The sequence below is a fragment of the Pongo pygmaeus genome, chromosome 9 (genome assembly GCF_028885625.2).
Source record: "Pongo pygmaeus isolate AG05252 chromosome 9, NHGRI_mPonPyg2-v2.0_pri, whole genome shotgun sequence".
Classification (NCBI taxonomy): domain Eukaryota; kingdom Metazoa; phylum Chordata; class Mammalia; order Primates; family Hominidae; genus Pongo; species Pongo pygmaeus.
Genome location: NC_072382.2, coordinates 15346599 through 15364828, shown reverse-complemented (window position 1 = coordinate 15364828; position 18230 = coordinate 15346599). Strand labels below are relative to the sequence as shown.

General features: G+C 38.3%; 1 protein-coding gene across 1 annotated transcript; it reads left to right on the top strand.

The window, feature by feature from the left end:
- Positions 1-238: 238 nt before the first annotated feature.
- OOSP3 (oocyte secreted protein family member 3) lies at positions 239-17957 on the top strand. The gene is given in 5 exon segments (XM_054437356.2): positions 239-311; positions 1691-1869; positions 15814-15911; positions 17243-17396; positions 17877-17957. Coding segments are annotated over 5 exon segments (585 nt in total).
- Positions 17958-18230: the final 273 nt, after the last annotated feature.

Below are 18230 nucleotides of genomic sequence, written 5' to 3'. Positions count from 1 at the left end.
AAAATAGTGGTTTTTATAAAGAGTTTTAATTTTGTTCTTTATACTTACTGTATTTTCCAAACATTAAGCAATTTAAATTGGCAAAAACAATACATTCCTGGAAAATATGAGCCATTGGCAGAAGTGATTTGTAAATGTAGTCAGCTGGGTGTGGAAGCAGGTATAAAAGTATCCAAAGCAGGGCAGCTGCTTCCAATTTCCTGAATTTTTCAGGGGTCATTAGTTGGCAGCTGACGTCATGAAAGATTTTGTGAGGTTACAGTCGTCTTTCCTTTTGTGCACGATTTTGACTCTTTCTGAGCAAGAGTCAGGTACAAGTGACCTTTATGTTTTGTTGTTTGAAGGCATAGTTTCTTAGTGGTTGTGGGCCTTTTACTCTTTGCTGTGTTGAGTAGAAGTGACTTTCCAATATAGTTTTCTGACTGCTGTAGTGGTATTGCTTTCTCTTGTTTGCTCTCTACCACCCCACAAAACAAGTGATTTATCTAGTTTATCCTAATACTTGGGAAAGAGCTAGTTTTATTCTTCCTCTGGATTTAGGTGTTTTCTGTTGTGTTTTGTCACCCTATTCACGCTACCTGTGGAAAAATATTTCTCTATTTAAGGTTTCAACTTGCTCTTCCACCTCCCATCCTGATCTCCCACTCATAATCCTGCCACCTGCCTCCTGTCCTGCCCTGTTGCCTCCTAAGTGGTCATGAGTTAGTGATTATAAATCAGGTTGAGAAAATAAAGTTCTTCATTCTTTCTCCTTTCACTTCTTATTCTCCCTAAGTCATAAAGTTGTTATCATTAATATTAATAGTTTTATTTGCATTCCACTTACTTTTTCCATATTTTACAGTAATCTTTTCTCATCTAAACTATATATTTTTCTTTATGTAAAAAGTTATTGGATAGAAATAATACATATAAAATACATGTAATTTTGTTATTTCTAGTTTTTTTTAATCATGAAAATACAGTGATGAATTGCTGTATCTATAGGACATGTTTTTGTCTACAAATGTTTTTTGGATATGCTTCTGGTAGTAGAATTAATGGACACAAAATGAAGAAATGCTGTTGCAGCACCACAGCTGTGAATGTTTTGAGTTGACAGACTCACCACACAAGGTTTTAATCTGAGACTATCTTCCTTTTGCATCATAGAAGGATACAGGGTGAAGACAGAGCAGGTGCAGATCTTCATCTTATTGGCAGGTCTAGCAAATGCCCCAAGGTACAGTTTCCCTTGTCTCTTCACCCACACGGGATGTAGATGTCTGCCAGGGATGAGAGTCAGAGGCCATAGAAGCTACAGCTTCAGTGCCCTATCCGTCATTTACACTGGCCTAATTATGTGAACTCAAGGCTAGCACACCAGCTTGAGGCTCCCCCAATCCATGGGCAGCCCCATACAGCAAAAGAAGCAGAGACAGCATCCCATATTTAGCTTAATGTTGAACTTTTAAGGAAACAGTACTGGCAGGGGAGGAGACAGAGGTTGTTTCCAGATAAGCTTGAATGGGACTGATCCTTCATTTACAATTTTACCATTTCATCTGAGTGATCATATTGTATCTCTCAAGGCTGTTTTACAGTGGTGTATATATATATGTTTAAATATGCTATGTTCAAACTTTCTCTGGGTGTTGTTTAGCATAAAACTGCTATCTAAATCTTTAACAAAAATTTTTTTTTTCAACAGTGCCAGTAGGATGTACTTCCTCTATGTTCTGGGTTGTGGCTGAACCAACTTTACTTGGTCAAGATCGTATTTTGCATTCTGATGAAGCGTCTCTGGGAACTGGCTGTCCTGTAACCAATGTAACTGCGAAGGGATATGAGTTTAATTACCCTGACACTGAGTGTGAGATTCAGAAAGAGGTAAGAGCTGCAAGCAGTTCAAATAATAAACTAACCCCTAGGTTGTACCTTGCAGTAGCACTGTGTGTACTGTCAGTGTGAGATTTTTTTATGGCTCTTGAATTACTTGAATTTGGTACTTTCAGGATAGGAAGACCAGTGGGAATCTTGACTTGGCCATAAAATATCATGGCACATAGCCCATTGTGGAGGAGAATGCTTCAACATATATAGTAGTATAACTATCCAAGCACTCTCAAGTCTTTTTTAGTCCTTACATCCCCTAAAGTCTAGAAGCATTGTAAAGCAGGCATTGTTCCTAGTTTTCATAGTAACTGAGGCAAAAATGGGTAACAGTTTACCATAGATCATGCATCTGTTCAACAGATATGTAACTGAAACTTGCATGTTGGTAAACTGGGATTTACATTCTTCCTTTGAAGAAGAAGGCGATGAAAAAATGGGTGACAGCAGAGGTAGAATTCACTAGGGGAAATCAGAGGAAAAAAACATCTGAGGAGGTTTGAGGTGGAGGCGGATTTGCTAGTATGTTGTTTCTAATTTTGACATCTATGGCCATGAATGAGATTGGTCTATAATTCGTTCTTTCTCATATGCCCCTTGTCAAGTTTTGAAACAGTTTAGTTAAGATTGGAAGTTTTGGCCAGGCATAGTGGCTTACCCCATAATCCCAGCACTTTGGGAGGCCGAGGCGGACACATCATGAGGTCAGGAGATCGAGACCATCCTGGCTAACACGGTGAAATGCTGTCTCTACTAAAAAAAATATGAAAAATTAGCCAGGCGTGGTGGCATGTGCCTGTCCAGTCCCAGCTGCTCAGGAGGCTGAGGCAGGAGAATCGCTTGAACCCGAGAGGTGGAGGTTGCAGTGAGCCAAGATTGCGTCACTGCACCCCAGCTTGGGTGACAGAGCGAGACTGTCTCAAAAAAAAAAAAAGATTGGAATTTTTTGATCCTTGAATGCTTAATAGAAGTTGATGATAAAATCTCCTGTATCTTTTGCTTTTCTCTGGTTTTATCACTGGAATGAAGTTGAATCCAGGTGATTAAGGCAATAGAACTAGGGAGGAGTAGAGCGAGAGTTTTCTGACAGCAACATACAGACTATTCAACATTAACTTTTGGTGGAGGAAGAAAAGTGGACTCTGCATTCAGTATGCAGTGGTTTTACAATATGACAAAAATAGTATATTTTGGGAGGCCGAGGCAGGCGGATCACCTGAGGTCAAGAGTTTGAGACCAGCCTGGCCAACATGGCAAAACCCTGTCTCTACTAAACATACAAAAATTAGCCTAGCGGCCACCTGTAATCTCAGCAACTCAGGAGGCTGAGACAGGGAGAATTGCTTGAACCTGGGAGGCAGAGGTTGCAGTGGGCTGAGATCATGCTACTACACTCCAGCCTGGGCAACAGAGTGAGACTCCGTCTCAAAAAAAAAAAAAAAAAGGTAGTATATTTATAGGAAAATTAAGTGGTGAATAACCACACCCACACTCTCCCATTTAGAGATATGTGTGTCCTATACAAACAATTCTGATTTCCTTCAATCTGCTGTTTCACATCTACAAAACTTACCACATGAAAGTTTGCAGATTTCTAATTTCTTTGGCCTTTGTGGTTTTTCCCATATTTCAAAGTATGACTTATTATGGATATAGGGAAATCATTACAAAGGCCAAAGAATTAATAAGCCAACTTTACAAAGTTTATACAACTAAATATGAGACACTAAGAGAGGCAGAGACATCAGCCACAATGTTATTACAGGAGCCACAAACTATGAAGTAGAATAACCAATCAGAGCTGTAGGTTTCTTTTGAAGATTTTTTTTTCCCCCTGTGGCATGAAAACCATTTCTAAAGTTTTCAGGGTCTTATAAGACCCCTTTAAAATTACCTTTCAAGGACAGATTGTATATGGAACAATTTGGTTAATGTTTAAAATGTTTTCTTTTATTATTATTATTATTATTATTATACTTTAGGTTTTATGGTACATGTGCGCAATGTGCAGTTAACTTACGTAAGTATACATGTGCCATGCTGGTGTGCTGCACCCACTAACTCGTCATCTAGCATTAGGTATATCTCCCAATGCTATCCCTCCCCACTCCACAACAGTCCCCGAAGTGTGATGTTCCCCTTCCTGTGTCCGTGTGTTCTCATTGTTCAATTCCCACCTATGAGTGAGAATATGCAGTGTTTGGTTTTTTGTTCTTGCGATAGTTTACTGAGAATGATGATTTCCAGTTTCATCCATGTCCCTACAAAGGACATGAACTCATCATTTTTTATGGCTGCATAGTATTCCATGGTGTATATGTGCCACATTTTCTTAATCCAGTCTATCATTGTTGGACATTTGGGTTGGTTCCAAGTCTTTGCTATTGTGAATAATTTCCATAGTATACAAAAGCAATGTTAATATTCATATGAGTATTTTGATTCAAATCAGATTCTTGGAGTTTTATGAGTCAAAGAATCTCTGCCTTGGTGGCTTCATTTCTTTCTTAGGTTTATAATTTATTATAAAGATTTTCCATTTAAAGGGCAGGATCTAGAATTTCAACAGTATTAAAAACAAAATGAAGGACTGTAGTAATCAGTTTAAGTAGCAGGCATGGATTAGGAAAGAATAATTAAACATTTAAGTGTACAATACAGTGGTTTTTAGTACATTGACAAAGTTGTACAACAATCACTGCTCTCTAATTCCAGGATATTTTAATCACTTCTCAAAAATGCACCCATACCTATCAGCGGTCACTCCACTGCCTCCTCTCCCCTAGTTATAGGCAACCACAAGTCTAATTTCTCTTTCTATAGATTTGCATACTCTGGATATGTCATATAAATTCAATCATACAATATGTGGCCTTTCGTGACTTTTGCTTAGCATGTTTTCAAAGTTTATCTATATCATAGCATGTCTCAATACTGCACTCTTTTTTATGGCTGAATAATTGTTTTCATTTTTTGTTACTGCTATACATTTGTGTACATGTTTATGTGTAAACATTTGTTTTCGATTGTGTTGGGTAAATACCTAGGACTGAAATTTGTGGCTCAAATGGTAACTGTATATTTAATTTTTTGGAGTTGCCTAGTCTTTTATTTTTCTAAAGATGACGAGTCTTTGGCTGAATGTCTTCAATGAAAGGTCTAACAATCAAAGTTAATAATTTATTTGTCCCAACTTCAGTTCTTTCCTGGGAACAACTCTTTATTCTATTGTTTGGTTTCTTTCTTTACCACTCACCTAAAATACTAGTTTTAATACTCACAGGATCAAAACAAAACACTGAAACACCAGAGTTGTTTAAAATGATTAGATTTTATTAAACACCCCATTTGGACACCTGTTCATTGGAACTGATTTTTGCTTCAGCCCTAGTTCTTTTAGAAATGCAGGAATTCTTTTCAACAAAATATCAGCTTGATCCAAGAATGTTGAAAAGTTAGCTGCCTTCGCGATATTGCCACCTCCAACCTCCAAAGAAATCTAAAAACCTTAGAAGATTACATGTAGTAAAATGTGAACAGGAACCATAATGTACAAGTCATTTGAGAACTATAATTGTGTAGAATTTACTCACTTTTCAAATTATTTTTCTGAATGAATAGCAAATTTGTGAAACAAAATATATGGTGCTTAGAAGAGTGGTTAAATGATGGGTTAGCTTCAATGTGAAACTTTTTCTGTCTTAAGAAAGACAGGGACTGCACAATAATCCTGTGAGGTAGGTCTTATTATCTCCATTGTACAGAAGAGGATAATGAAGTTCAAAAAGATTAAGTAACCTACAAAAGGTCACACAGCCATGACTGTCAGTCTCTTGCTGGACACAGCAAACTTAGCTACTTTTAAAGGAAGATAATTTTAAATTGAGTACTAATTGCTTTGCGCAAAATGAAAACATTAATATGATTAATGATAAAATATTTCACAGATAAGGGTTTTTCTAGAGAGGTTAAAGAAAACCAAGGTTAAGGATTCTGGGTTCACATACAGGTCTTTTTCAAATATAAAACATTTCTAATATTCCTGCTTTACTATTGGGAAGAAGGGAAGAATCTTGCAGTGGCTTAAATAACAGACAGCAATTTAATTCCTGGTTATATATGCAAAAGAATTAAGAATAGTTATTTAAACAAATATATGTGCACACGTGTTCCTGAAGTGAAAAGGAGGTGGCAAAGAGAGACACAGAAGAGAACCGCTGCAGCCGCTGCCAGGATCCAACTGAAGTTGAAGCTGTTTTATTAATTTTCTTTCCAAATTGTTCATTGCTAGTACACAGAAATATAATTGATTTCTGTCAATTGATCTTGTCTTCTACAACATTAGTGAGCATGCTTATTAGTTGTAATAGTTTTTTTTTTTTTGGGTGGATCTCTTATGATTTTCTATATACAAGATCATGTCTGTCTGTCTGTCTGTCTGTCTCTCTCTCTCTCTATGCAGTCTTAATCTGTTGCCCAGGCTAGAGTGCAGTGGCATGAACTCAGCTCACTGCAACCTCCACCTCCTGGGTTCAAGCAATTCTGCTGCCTCAAGTCTCCCAAGTAGCTGGGACTACAGGTGTGTGCCACCACGTCCAGCTATTTATTTTTTTATTTTTAGTAGATACCAGATTTCATCATGTTGGGCAGGCTGGTCTCGAACTTCTGACCTCAAGTGATCTGCCCACCTTGGCCTCCTGAAGTGATGGGGTTACAGGTGTGAGCCACTGTGCCAGGCCTCATGTCATCTTTAAATAGAGATAGTTTAAATCTTCCTTTCCAATCTGGATAATTTTTGTTTTATCTTCTTGCCTAATGTTCCTAGCTAGAACCTCCAGACAATATCGGATACAAGTTGTGAGAGTGAACATCTTTGTATTATTTCTGATTATAAGGGAAAAGCTTTCAGTCTTTCATCGTTAAATATGATGCTGGCTGTGGGATTTTCACAGGTGCTCTTAATCAGGTTGAGGCTGTCCCCTTTTATCTTTAGTTGTGGAGAGTTTTTATCATAAATGGTATTTAATTTTATAGTTTTTTTCCCCTGAAACTACTGAAATGATCATATGGGTTTTGCCGTTTCTTGTATTAATATGGTGTATTACATTGATTTTTGTTATGTGGAGCCAACATATCCTTTTCCTGGGATAAATCCCATTTAGTCATACTGCTTAATCCTTTTTAGATGTTGCTGGATATGGTATGCTGAAGTTTTTATTTTTTGTTGGGGGGTATGGTTAGACAATGATTTCTTCTTTTTTTTCTTCAACTTTAAGTTCAGGGGTACATGTGCAGGATATGCAGGTTTGTTACATAGGTAAACATGTGCCAGGGTGGTTTGCTACACAGATCATCCCATCACCTAGGTATGAAGCCCAGCATGCATTAGCTATTCTTCCTGATGTTCTCCCTCCCCATCCCCCTGACAGGCCCCAGTGTGTGTTGTTGTCCCCCATGTGTCCCTGTGTTCTCATCATTCAGCTCCCACTTATAAGTGAAAACATGCGGTATTTGATTTTCTGTTCCTGCATTAGTTTGTGGAGGATAATGGCTTCCAACTCCATCCATGTCCCAGCAAAGTACATGATCTTCTTCCTTTTTATGGTTGCATACTATTCCATGGTGCATATGTACCACATCTTCTTTATCCAATCTATCATTGATGGGCATTTGGGTTGGAAGTTTTTTTATGTATATTCATAAGGTACATTGAGCTATAGTTTCTTTTTGTGATGTCTTTGGTTTTAATATCAGGGTAATACCTCATAGAATGAGTTGAATAATGTGCCCTCTTCTATTTCTTTTTTTAAAAAATATTTATTTTAATTTCTTAAAATTTTATTTTAAGTTCCGGGGTACATGTGCTGGATGTGCAGATTTGTTACATAGGTAAATGTATGCCATGGTGGTTTGCTGCAACTATCAATCCATCACCTAGGTATCCAGCCCAGCACGCATTAACTATTTTTCCTAATGCTCTACTTCCCCACCCTCCCCTGACAAACCCCTATGTGTGTTGTTCCCTTCTCTGTGTCCATGTGTTTTCATTGTTCAGCCCCCACCTTTAAGTGAGTACATGCAGTGTTTGGTTTTCTGTTCCTGTATTAGCTTGCTGAGGACAATGGCTTCCAGCTTCACCTAAGTCCCTGCAAAGGACATAATCTCATTCCTTTTTATGGCTGCATAGTATTCCATGGTATGTATGTACCACATTTTCTTTATCCAATCTATCATTGATGGGCATTTGGGTTGATTCCATGTCTTTGCCATTGTGAATAGTACTGCAGTGAACATACACGTGCATGAATCCTTGTAATAGAATTTGTATTCTTTTGGGTATATACCCAGTAATGAGATTGTTTGGTCAAATGGTATTTCCAGCTGTAAATCTTTTAGGAATCACCACACTGTCTTCCACAGTGGTGGAACTAATTTACATTCCCACCAACAGTGTAAAAGAGTTCCTATTTCTCTGCAACCTCTCTAGCACCTGTTGTTTCTTGACTTTTTAATAATCGCCACTCTGACTGGTGTGAGATGGTATCTCATTGTGGTTTTAATTTTCATTTATCTAATGATAGTGATGTTGAGCTTTTATTCTTATGTTTTTTGGCCAAATGTATGTCTTATTTTGAGAAGTGTCTGTTCATGTCATTTGCCCACTTTTTTTTTTTTTTTTTTTGAGATGGAGTCTTGCTCTGTCACCCAGGCTGGAGTGCAGTGGTGTGGTCTTGGCTCACTGCAACCTCTGCCTCCCAGATTCAAGTGATTCTACTGCCTCAGCCTCCCGAGTAGCTGGGAGTACAGGCATGTGCCACCATGCCCAGCTAAATTTTTTTTGTATTTTTAGTAGAGACTGGGTTTCACCAAGTTGGTCAGGCTGGTCTTGAACTCCTGCCCTCAAGTGATTCATGTGCCTTGGCCTCCCAAAGTGCTGGGATTACAGGCATGAGCCACCACACCCCTTTGCCCACTTTTTAATGTTTTTTTTGTTTTTGTGGTTTTTTTTTTTTGTAAACTTGCTTACGTTCCTTGTAGATTCTGGATATTAGACCTTTGTCAGATGGATAGACTGCAAAAATTTTCTCCCATTCTGTAGGTTGTCTGTTTGCTCTGATGATAGTTTCTTTTGCAGTGCAGAAGCTCTTTAGTTTAATTAGATCCCATTTGTCAATTTTTGCTTTTGTTGCAATTGCTTTTGGCGATGTCATCATAAAATCTTTGCCCATGTGTATGATCTGAATGGTATTGCCTAGATTTTCTTCTAGGGTTTCTATAGTTTTGGGTTTTACATTTAAGTCTTTAATCCATCTTGAGTTAGTTTTTGTGTAAGGTAGAAGAAAGGGATCCAGTTTCAATTTTCTGCATATGACTAGCCAGTTCTCCCAGCACCATTTATTAAATAGGAAATCCTTTCCCCATTGCTTGTTTTTGTCAGGTTTGTCAAAGATCAGATGGTTGTAGATGTGCAGTTTTACTTCTGAGTTCTCTATTTTGTTTCGTTGGTTAATGTGTCCGTTTTTGCACCAGTACCATGCTGTTTTGATTACTGTAGCCTTGTAGTATAGTTTGAGGTTGGGTAGCATGATGCCTCCAGCTTTGTTCTTTTTGTTTAGGATTGTCCTGGCTCTACAAGCTCTTTTTCCATTCCATATGATTTTTAAAATAGTTTTTTTTTTTTCTAATTCTGTCAAGAATGTCAATGGTAGTTTAATAGGAAGAGCATTGAATCTAGAAATTGCTTTGGGCAGTATGGGCATTTTTACGACATTGATTCTTCCTATCCAAGAGCATGGAATGTTTTTTCATCTGTTTGTGTTCTCTCTGGTTTCCTTGAGCAGTGATTTGTAGTTCTCCTTGAGGAAGTCCTTCACTTCCCTTGTTAGCTGTATTCCTAGGCATTTTATTCTCTTTGTGGCAATTGTGAATGGGAGTTCATTTATAATTTGGCTCTCTGCTTGTCTGTTTTTGGTGTATAGGAATGCTTGTGATTTTTGCACATTAATTTTGTATCCTGAGATTTTCCTGAAGTTGTTTATCAGCTTAAGAAGCTTTTGGCTGAGTCCATGGGGTTTTCTAGATATAGGATCACATCATCTGCAAACAAAGACAATTTGACTTTCTCTCTTCTTATGTGAATACCATTCCTTTCTTTCTTTTGCCTGATTGCTCTGGCCAGAACTTCCAGCTATGTTGAATAAGAGTGCTGAGAGAGGGCGTCTTTGTCTTGTGCCATTTTTCAAGGGGAAAGTATACAGGTTTTGCCCTTTCATTCTGATATTGGCTGTGGGTTTGTCATAAATGGCTCTTACTGTTTTGAGGTATGTTCTTTCAATACTTGGTTTATTGAGAGTTTTTAACATGAAGGGATGTTGAATTTTCTCAAAGGACTTTTCTGTATCTATTGAGATTATCTTATGGTTTTTGTCTTTAGTTCTGTTTATGTGACAAATTGCATTTATTGATTTGCATATGTTGAACCAGTCTTGTATCCTGGGGAGGAAGCCAACTTGATTGTGGTGTATAAGCTTTTTGATGTGCTGCTAGATTCAGTTTGCCAGTATTTTATTGAGGATTTTCACATTGATATTCATTAGGGATATTGGCCTGAAGTTTTCTTTTTTTGTTGTATCTCTGTCAGGGTTTGGTATCAGAATGATGCTGGCCTCATAACATGAGTTAGAGAGGAGTTCCTTATTTTCAATGGTTTGGAATAGTTTCAGAAGGAATGGCACCAGCTCCCCTTTGTATCTCTGGTAGAATTCAGCTGTAAATCCAACTGGTCCTGGCCTTTTGTTGTTGTTGTTGTTTGGTAGGCTATTTATTACTGCCTCAATTTCAGAACTTGTTATTGATCTATTCAGGGATTCAACTTCCTGGTTCAGTCTTGGAAGAGTGTACGTGTCCTGGAGTTTATCCATTTTTTCTAGATTTTCTAGTTTGAGGTGTTTATAGTATTCTCTGATGGTTGGTTGTATTTCTGTAGGGTCAGTGGTGGTATCCCCCTTACCATTTCTGAATGTGTTTATATGAATCTTCTCTATTTTCTTCTTTATTAGTCTAGCTAGTGGTCTACCTATTTTGTTGATTTTTTTTTTTCCAAAAAAGCAGCTTCTAGATCCATTGATTTTTTTCGAAGGGTTTTTCGTGTCTCTATTTCCTTCAGTTCTTCTCTGAGCTTGGCTATTTCTTGTCTTCTGCTAGCTCTGGGGTTTCTCTTGTTTCTCTAGTTCTTTTTAGTTTTGATGTTAGGTGTTAATTTGAAATCTTTTTAGCTTTTTGATGTGGGCATTTAGTGCTATAAATTTCCCTCTTAACACTGCATTAGCTGCCTCCCAGGGATTCTGATGCATTGTCTCCTTGTTCTCATTGGTTTCAAAGAACTTGATTTCTGCCTTAATTTCATTATTTACCCAGAAGTCATTCAGGAGCAGGTTGTTCAATTTCCATGTAATTGTGTGGTTTTGAGTGGGTTTCTTAATCTTGAGTTCTAATTTGATTATGCTGTGGTCTGAGAGACTGTTATATTTCAGTTCTTTTGCATTTGCAGAGGAGTGTTTTACTTCCAATTATGTGATGAATTTTAGAGTAAGTGTCATGTGGCGCTGAGAAGAATGTATATTCTGTTGTTTTGGGGTGTAGAGTTCTGTAGATATCTATCAGGTCTGCTTGATCCAGAGCTGAGTTCAAGTCCTGAATATCTTTGTTAATTTTCTGTCTGATCTAATATTGACAGTGCAGTATTAAAGTCTCCCACTATTGTGTGGGGGTCTAAGTCTCTTTGTAGGTCTTTAAGAACTTATTTTATGAATCTGGGTGCTCCTGTGTTGGGTTCATATATATTTAGGATAGTTAGCTTTTCTTGTTGAATTGAACCCTTTACCATGTAATGACCTTCTTTGTCTTTTTTGACCTTTGTTGGTTTAAATTCTATTTTGTCAGAAACTAGGATTGCAACTCCTGCTTTGTTCTGCTTTCCATTTGCTTGGTAAACTTTCCTCCATCCCCTTATTTTTATCCTATTTATGTCTTTGCATATGAGATGTGTCTCTTGAATACAGCACACCAATTGATCTTGTCTTTTTATCCAGATTGCCATTCTGTGTCTTTTAATTGGGGCATTTAGCACATTTACATTTAAGGTTGATATTGCTATTTGTGAATTTGGTCCTGTCATCATGATGCTGGCTGGTTAATTTTGCAGACTTGTTAATGTAGTTGCTTCACAGTGTCATTGGTCTGTGTACTTTAGTGTGTTTTTGTAGTGGTCGTTAATGATTTTTCCTTTCCATATTTAATGCTTCCTTCAGGAACTCTTGCAAGGAAGGCCTTCTGGTGATGAGATCCTTTAGCATTTTCTTGTCTGAAAAGGATTTTATTTTTCCTTCTCTTATGAAGCTTTGTTTGGCTGGATATGAAATTCTGAGATGGAAATTCTTTTCTTTAAGAATGTTGAATATTGGCCCCCAATCTCTTTTGGCTTATGGGGTTTCCACTGAGAGGCCTGCTGTTAGTCTGATGGGCTTACCTTTGTAGGTTACCTGGCCTTTCTCTCTGACTGCCCTTAACATTTTTTTTCCTTCATTTCAACGTTGGAAAATCTGATGATTATGTGTCTTGGGGTTGATCTTCTCGTGGAGTATCTTATTGGGGTTCTCTGGATTTCCTGAATTTGAAGGTTAGTCTGTCTTGCTAGGTTAGGAAGTTCTCCTGGATGATATCCTGAAGTGTGTTTTCCAAACTTGGTTCCATCTTCCCCGTCTCCTTCAGGTACTCCAATCACTCATAGGTTTGGTCTTTTTCCATAGTCCCATAGTTCTCAGAAGTTTTGTTCATTTCTTTTCATTCTTTTTTCTCTAATCTTGTCTGCTTGCCTTATTTCAACAATATATTCTTCAAGCTCTGATATTCTTTCTTCCACTTTGGCCAATTCAGCTATTGATACTTGTGTTTGCATCATAAAGTTCTTGTGCTGTGTTTTTCAGCTCCATCAGGTCATTATGTTTTTCTCTAAACTGGTTATTCTAGTTAAAAGCTCTTGTAATCTTTTATCCTGATTCTTAGCTTCTTTACTTTGGGTTAGAACATAATCCTTTAGCTCAGCGAAGTTCATTATTACCCACTTTCTGAAGCCTGCTTCTGTCAGTTCATCTATCTCAGATTCAGCCCAGTTCTGTGCCCTTGCTGAAGAGGTGTTGTAATCATTTGGAGGAGAAGAGGCATTCTGGCTTTTGGAATTTTCAGCATTTTTGTGTTGATTTTTCCTCATCTTCTTGGATGTATCTACCTTTGACCTTTGAGGCTGTTGACCTTTGGATGGAGTTTTTGTGGGGTCTTTTTTTGTTGATGTTGTTGCTTTCTGTTTGTTTTTCTTTGAACGTTCAGACCACTCTTCTGCAAGCCTGCTGCATTTTCTGGGGGTTCACTTCAGACCCTGTTTGCCTGGGTATCGCCTGTTGAGGCCGCAGAACAGCAAAGATTGCTGCCTGTGCCTTCCTCTGGGAGCTTTGTCCCAGGGCAGGACTGACCAGATGCCAGCTGTTACTTTCCTGTGTGAGGTGTCTGGCAACCCCTGTTGGGAGGTCTTATGCAGTAAGGAGGCATGGAATCAGGGACCTGCTTAAGGAAGCAGTCTGGCTGTCCCTTAGCAGAGCAGGTGCACTGCACTGGGGTGAATCCCCCAACCGCTGACTAGAGCTGCAGTAATGGTGGTGGCCCCTCCCCCCAGGTACTCAGTCATCTTAGGCAGACTGCAGGCTGCTGTGCTGGCCAGTGGGGATTCCAAGACAGTGGGTCATAGCTTGCAGGGTTCTGTGGGAGTGTGATCTGCTGAGCAAGGCTGCTTGGCACCCTGGCTTCAGTTTCCTTCCCACAGTAGTGGATGAATCTCTTGCCTCACTGGAGTTCCAGGAGCTGCTGGAGTAGGCAAAAACTCCTGCAGCTTAGTGCCTGCCTGAGCGGCTGCTGACCTGAGCAGCTGTCATGAGTCTGCAAAGCTTTGTGCTTGAGACCCAAGGCCCTGGTGGTGTGGGCTCATGAAGTAATCTCCGGTTCTGTGGGTTGTAAAAATCCATGGGAAAAGTGTAGCTCCCCAGATGGGTAGCACAATCTCTCACTGCCTCCCTTGACTAGGGGAGGGACGGCCCTTTTCCCTGTGCAGCTCCTGGGTGAACCATCACCCCACCCTGCTTTTTCTTGCTCTCTGTGGGTTGTACCAACAGCCTAGTCAGTCCCAATAAGAGAATCTGGGTACCTCAGTTGGAAATGCAGAATTCACTCACCATTTATTTCCATCTCGGCGGGAGCTGCAGACTGGAGCTGTTTCTACTTGACCATCTTGGCCTCTCCTCTGCTCCACTTCTATTTGTTGGGAGATTTTGTGAAGCACTGGTTCTAATTCTTTTTTTACATGTTTGATAGAATTGAGTAGTGGAGCCTGGTGGTGCCTGGACTTTCTTTGTGGGTAGTTTTTGGTTACTAATCCAATCTCTTTACTTGTTATAGGTCTATTCCCCTTGAGCACATTCAGAGTCAAGTCAAATAACCAGGATTTCAGGAAAAGTCAAAAAAATGACAATTCTCTGAAGATGGGGCTTTTAAGGAGCTCCAAACCATCTGTTTCCTCTGGATCCTGCTAGGCTGTTGGCTTTCATAGATACTGTGTACTGGGAAGAGGGAACTTGAAATAGAACAAGTTACAATGCCAAAAAGCTATCATTCTTACTGAGAGTCTATCATTTTTTTCTTGAATAAATGCTCCTTGAATTGTTGCAAGACTTAGGATAATATTCAGAGTCTTAAAAATGTTGAATTTGATAATTTCTGCCATTTTCTTATTGTTTTATGAAGAAGTGGATTTTTTGGTGGTCTTTAGTTTGCATACTAGAAATCACTATTGAATACATAATTACCAAGAGAAGTAAGGAGCATATAATATCTATTTTCCACACTTTACATACAATTTATATACTCAACTAAAATAACCTTCAATAGCAACACAATGGGAAAATAATCATGTTATTGAATTCTATATTTCTATTCATTCTTTTTGGAAACATTTTATTTCTATGAGAATATTTGCTGCATTATTTAACAGGTTGAAAAATAGTAATTCAGTACGACATTTTTGTAAAAATTATCAATAGAAAAACATATACCTAAATGTATTTACAGAAGTTATTCCTGTATTAAGATTATGAATCTTTGACCATAACCGTAGTGGCTTTTTTTTCTTTTTTGACAGAGTCTTGTTCTGTCATCAAGACTGGAGTGCAGTGGCATGATTACAGCATGATCACAGCTCACTGCAGCCTCCACCTCCTGGACTCAAGTAATCCTCCCATCTCAGCCTCCTGAGTGGCTTGGAACCACTCAACCCGGTTCATTGTTTTTTGATTTTTAGTAGAGATGAGATCTTGCTATATTGCCCAGGCTGGTCTCCTGAGCTCAAGTGATCCTCCTGCTTCTGCCTCACCTTCCCAAAGTGGTGAGATTACAGGTGTGAGCCACCACGCTGGACCAACATAAGTGTTTTTGACATCTCCACAATGAGCATGTGTTCAGAAAACACAAATCTTCAATTGGTTCAATATTTTCAGACATCTGGGATACAGCACTGTGATAATGTTTAAGAGCCAAATCAGAAAAAAAACTTGTTAAGTAGAAGCTGTAGCTCTTGTTCCTAGTCTGGCATTTCAAGATTACAATCTTGTTATTTTATTTCCACACATATTAACTGATTGCACTGATGATCAGAAGCCTTGGATGGTGTTTTTTTAAAAATTTTTCTGGTGAATCAGTTTTCTTTTTCCAGCTCTCTGCAGAGAGACCTTGGTGTAGTATAAAGAGATTACATCTTATCTTGATCTGTTCATTGTTCAAATGTCTTTAAAACTCCTGTGTGAGATGACATCAGCTTATAAAGTATTTTTGTCCCATTAGGTTTTCTCATATGGAACAGTTTTTTATTCAGCACTCCACTGTAATATAATGCACAAAGGAGTCACTGGCAAAATTCCTTTCATGTGTATTGTATACGGGTGAGTATAATGAACCAGATGGTTCACAGTTTACCCTCTAAGAACTAATGAAAAGGAAAACATTTGGAATATGAAGCTTTACATCATTACAACCCTGGAGCGAGGTTGGTTTGCATAGTTTCTCTGTGCAATGATGAGGTATTTATCAATGCCTTTTGGCCATTACAGATGCTCTGCCCAAATGCCCTGGGACCCCTCTTGCTATTTCTGTTTGTCCCTCTCCCTGCTTCTGTGTGATCTGGCTTTCAGTGATACCAATCGGGCTTGGAAATTTAACAAATACTTCCCACTCTCATGATTGAGTGATTTGGGGGCATGAAAAGCCAGCTCTGTTTCTTGAGTCAGGGATAAACTTGGAGGCAGGATTTAACTTTGGAGCTCTCTTGAGGGTCCTACTGAGGCTAGGACTCTGCCTTAAATAGCATTCCTGCTTGTTGTTGTCTTTACCTTCTATGTCCTGCTTTTCTCCCATTCCCTTACTGGGAACACTTCTATAATAAATCACCTGCACATAAATATCCTTGCCAAGTCCTGCTTTTGGGAAATCCAAGTAAGATATGGTAAAACGGGTTAAACAGAGCTCAGAGGTGATTGTCCCCATGATCATGTAGCTAGGGAATGGCAAGTCAGGACTTGAACACACCTTCTCACCTAACTGCCACCCCGCAGATCAGGGAATGCTTGCAGAAACAGGAATAGTAGCCAAATTTCTCAGTTTTCAACCCTTTAAGATCAAATTAAAAAAATCTTAGCCTAAGTTGTTCTTTATTCTACATAATACCTAACTTTTCCCCCCTAATTTTGATAGCTTATATAAATCAAAGGGCTTGAATGGGCATAATTGTATTAAAATATTTTAAAAAAGCAATAATTTAGATGTTTTCTTAATATACTATGGCCTTATGACTTTTGGGGAAATCCCTGAAACTTTGCTGTATCTTCAGGATCAATGGATGAACGCTGTTAACCTTTTAGTAGTTTATGAATGATAACTTCTAAAAGAGCCAGGATTCTCAGTTTATACTTGTAAGAGATTGTCTTGGGGATTTTATTTAGCTCACCAGAGCTGATGTTTTTTGTTTAGAATACAATTTCCTATGGTAGGACTTTTTTTTTTTTTTTTTTTTTTTTTGGACTAACACCCCTAAATGGAGGTTTGTTAATCCTTAAAAAAAAAAGTCAAGTAGAAGGCAGAGAGGTAGCAGTGGTAGTAAGTCTACTACTGATAAGTAAAAGGAAAAAAAATGAATTCAGACAAAATGAGACTTACTGGTTTGTTTATTTTTAAACGTAATCTGATGTGCAAATTGTGTCTTCTTTAAAACTTTCAGCTCATCGTCTTTGGATACCACTTCAAGCACTATCCATAACAATCTTACAGAATTCCAAAATGACCCTCTCTCTACCAATTCTCATTCTCCCTGAAACTTAACCAATGCTAGCTTATTTGGATTGACTCAGATTCCATATTTTCAAAACTCCTCAGTGAGGATCCTTAGAAGAGACAAAACATGGCAGTGTCCACATAGAAATGATCATATTGACATATGGAAGGAAAAGCTCAAATCTCTGCTAAGGAGGGTATTTGTTGTTTAAATAGTGTCTAACTACATGATGAGTCTCACATTACATTTCAATCCTGTTTAGAAAAAATGCTACTTCCATGTGTCTACATATATCCTGGTCTTGTCAATAAGTCTCCCTTTACCCTAGTTATGACAAATAAATGAAAATCTCTAGTATAGTTTAAACATAATCTGAGTTGATAAACCACTCACTTTAAATAGTGCTCAGACACTTGAATAAAAATTTTCAACTCTTTCAACCCTTCCCTCTAATCCCTGGCACATAGTAGGTCCTCCATGTTCACCGGTAAATATATTAGTCAGTGTGTTTACTGTGCCAAGTTTATCAAGGGGTTACATTGGAAACTTTTTATTAACTACCTTTCTTTTTTCTCTGTAGGTAGAGGCATCTCATCAGTCACTTCTACTTAATATGTCTCATCCATTAGTCAATGAAAGTGCAAATGTAGCTATATTCTAGGTTTTTCCATGGCAATCCTGAAAACTCTGTTGCTACAGCTTACTTAAAATTTAATTTTTGAACCACTCACTACAGATTTATCACTTTTTGATGCCACTTCCTGAGAGGACATTGGGTTGGGATAGTGCCCAGTGCTTCATATGTTTTTAAAAAGTGCCCCTTTTAAACATAGGCCATTATACCCGTGCATAGTCTCTTATAATACAATGACTATGTATAATTTTTATGTGGAGTTGATCTTACAAATAAAATGTGCTGTGCCTTTGGCTATAC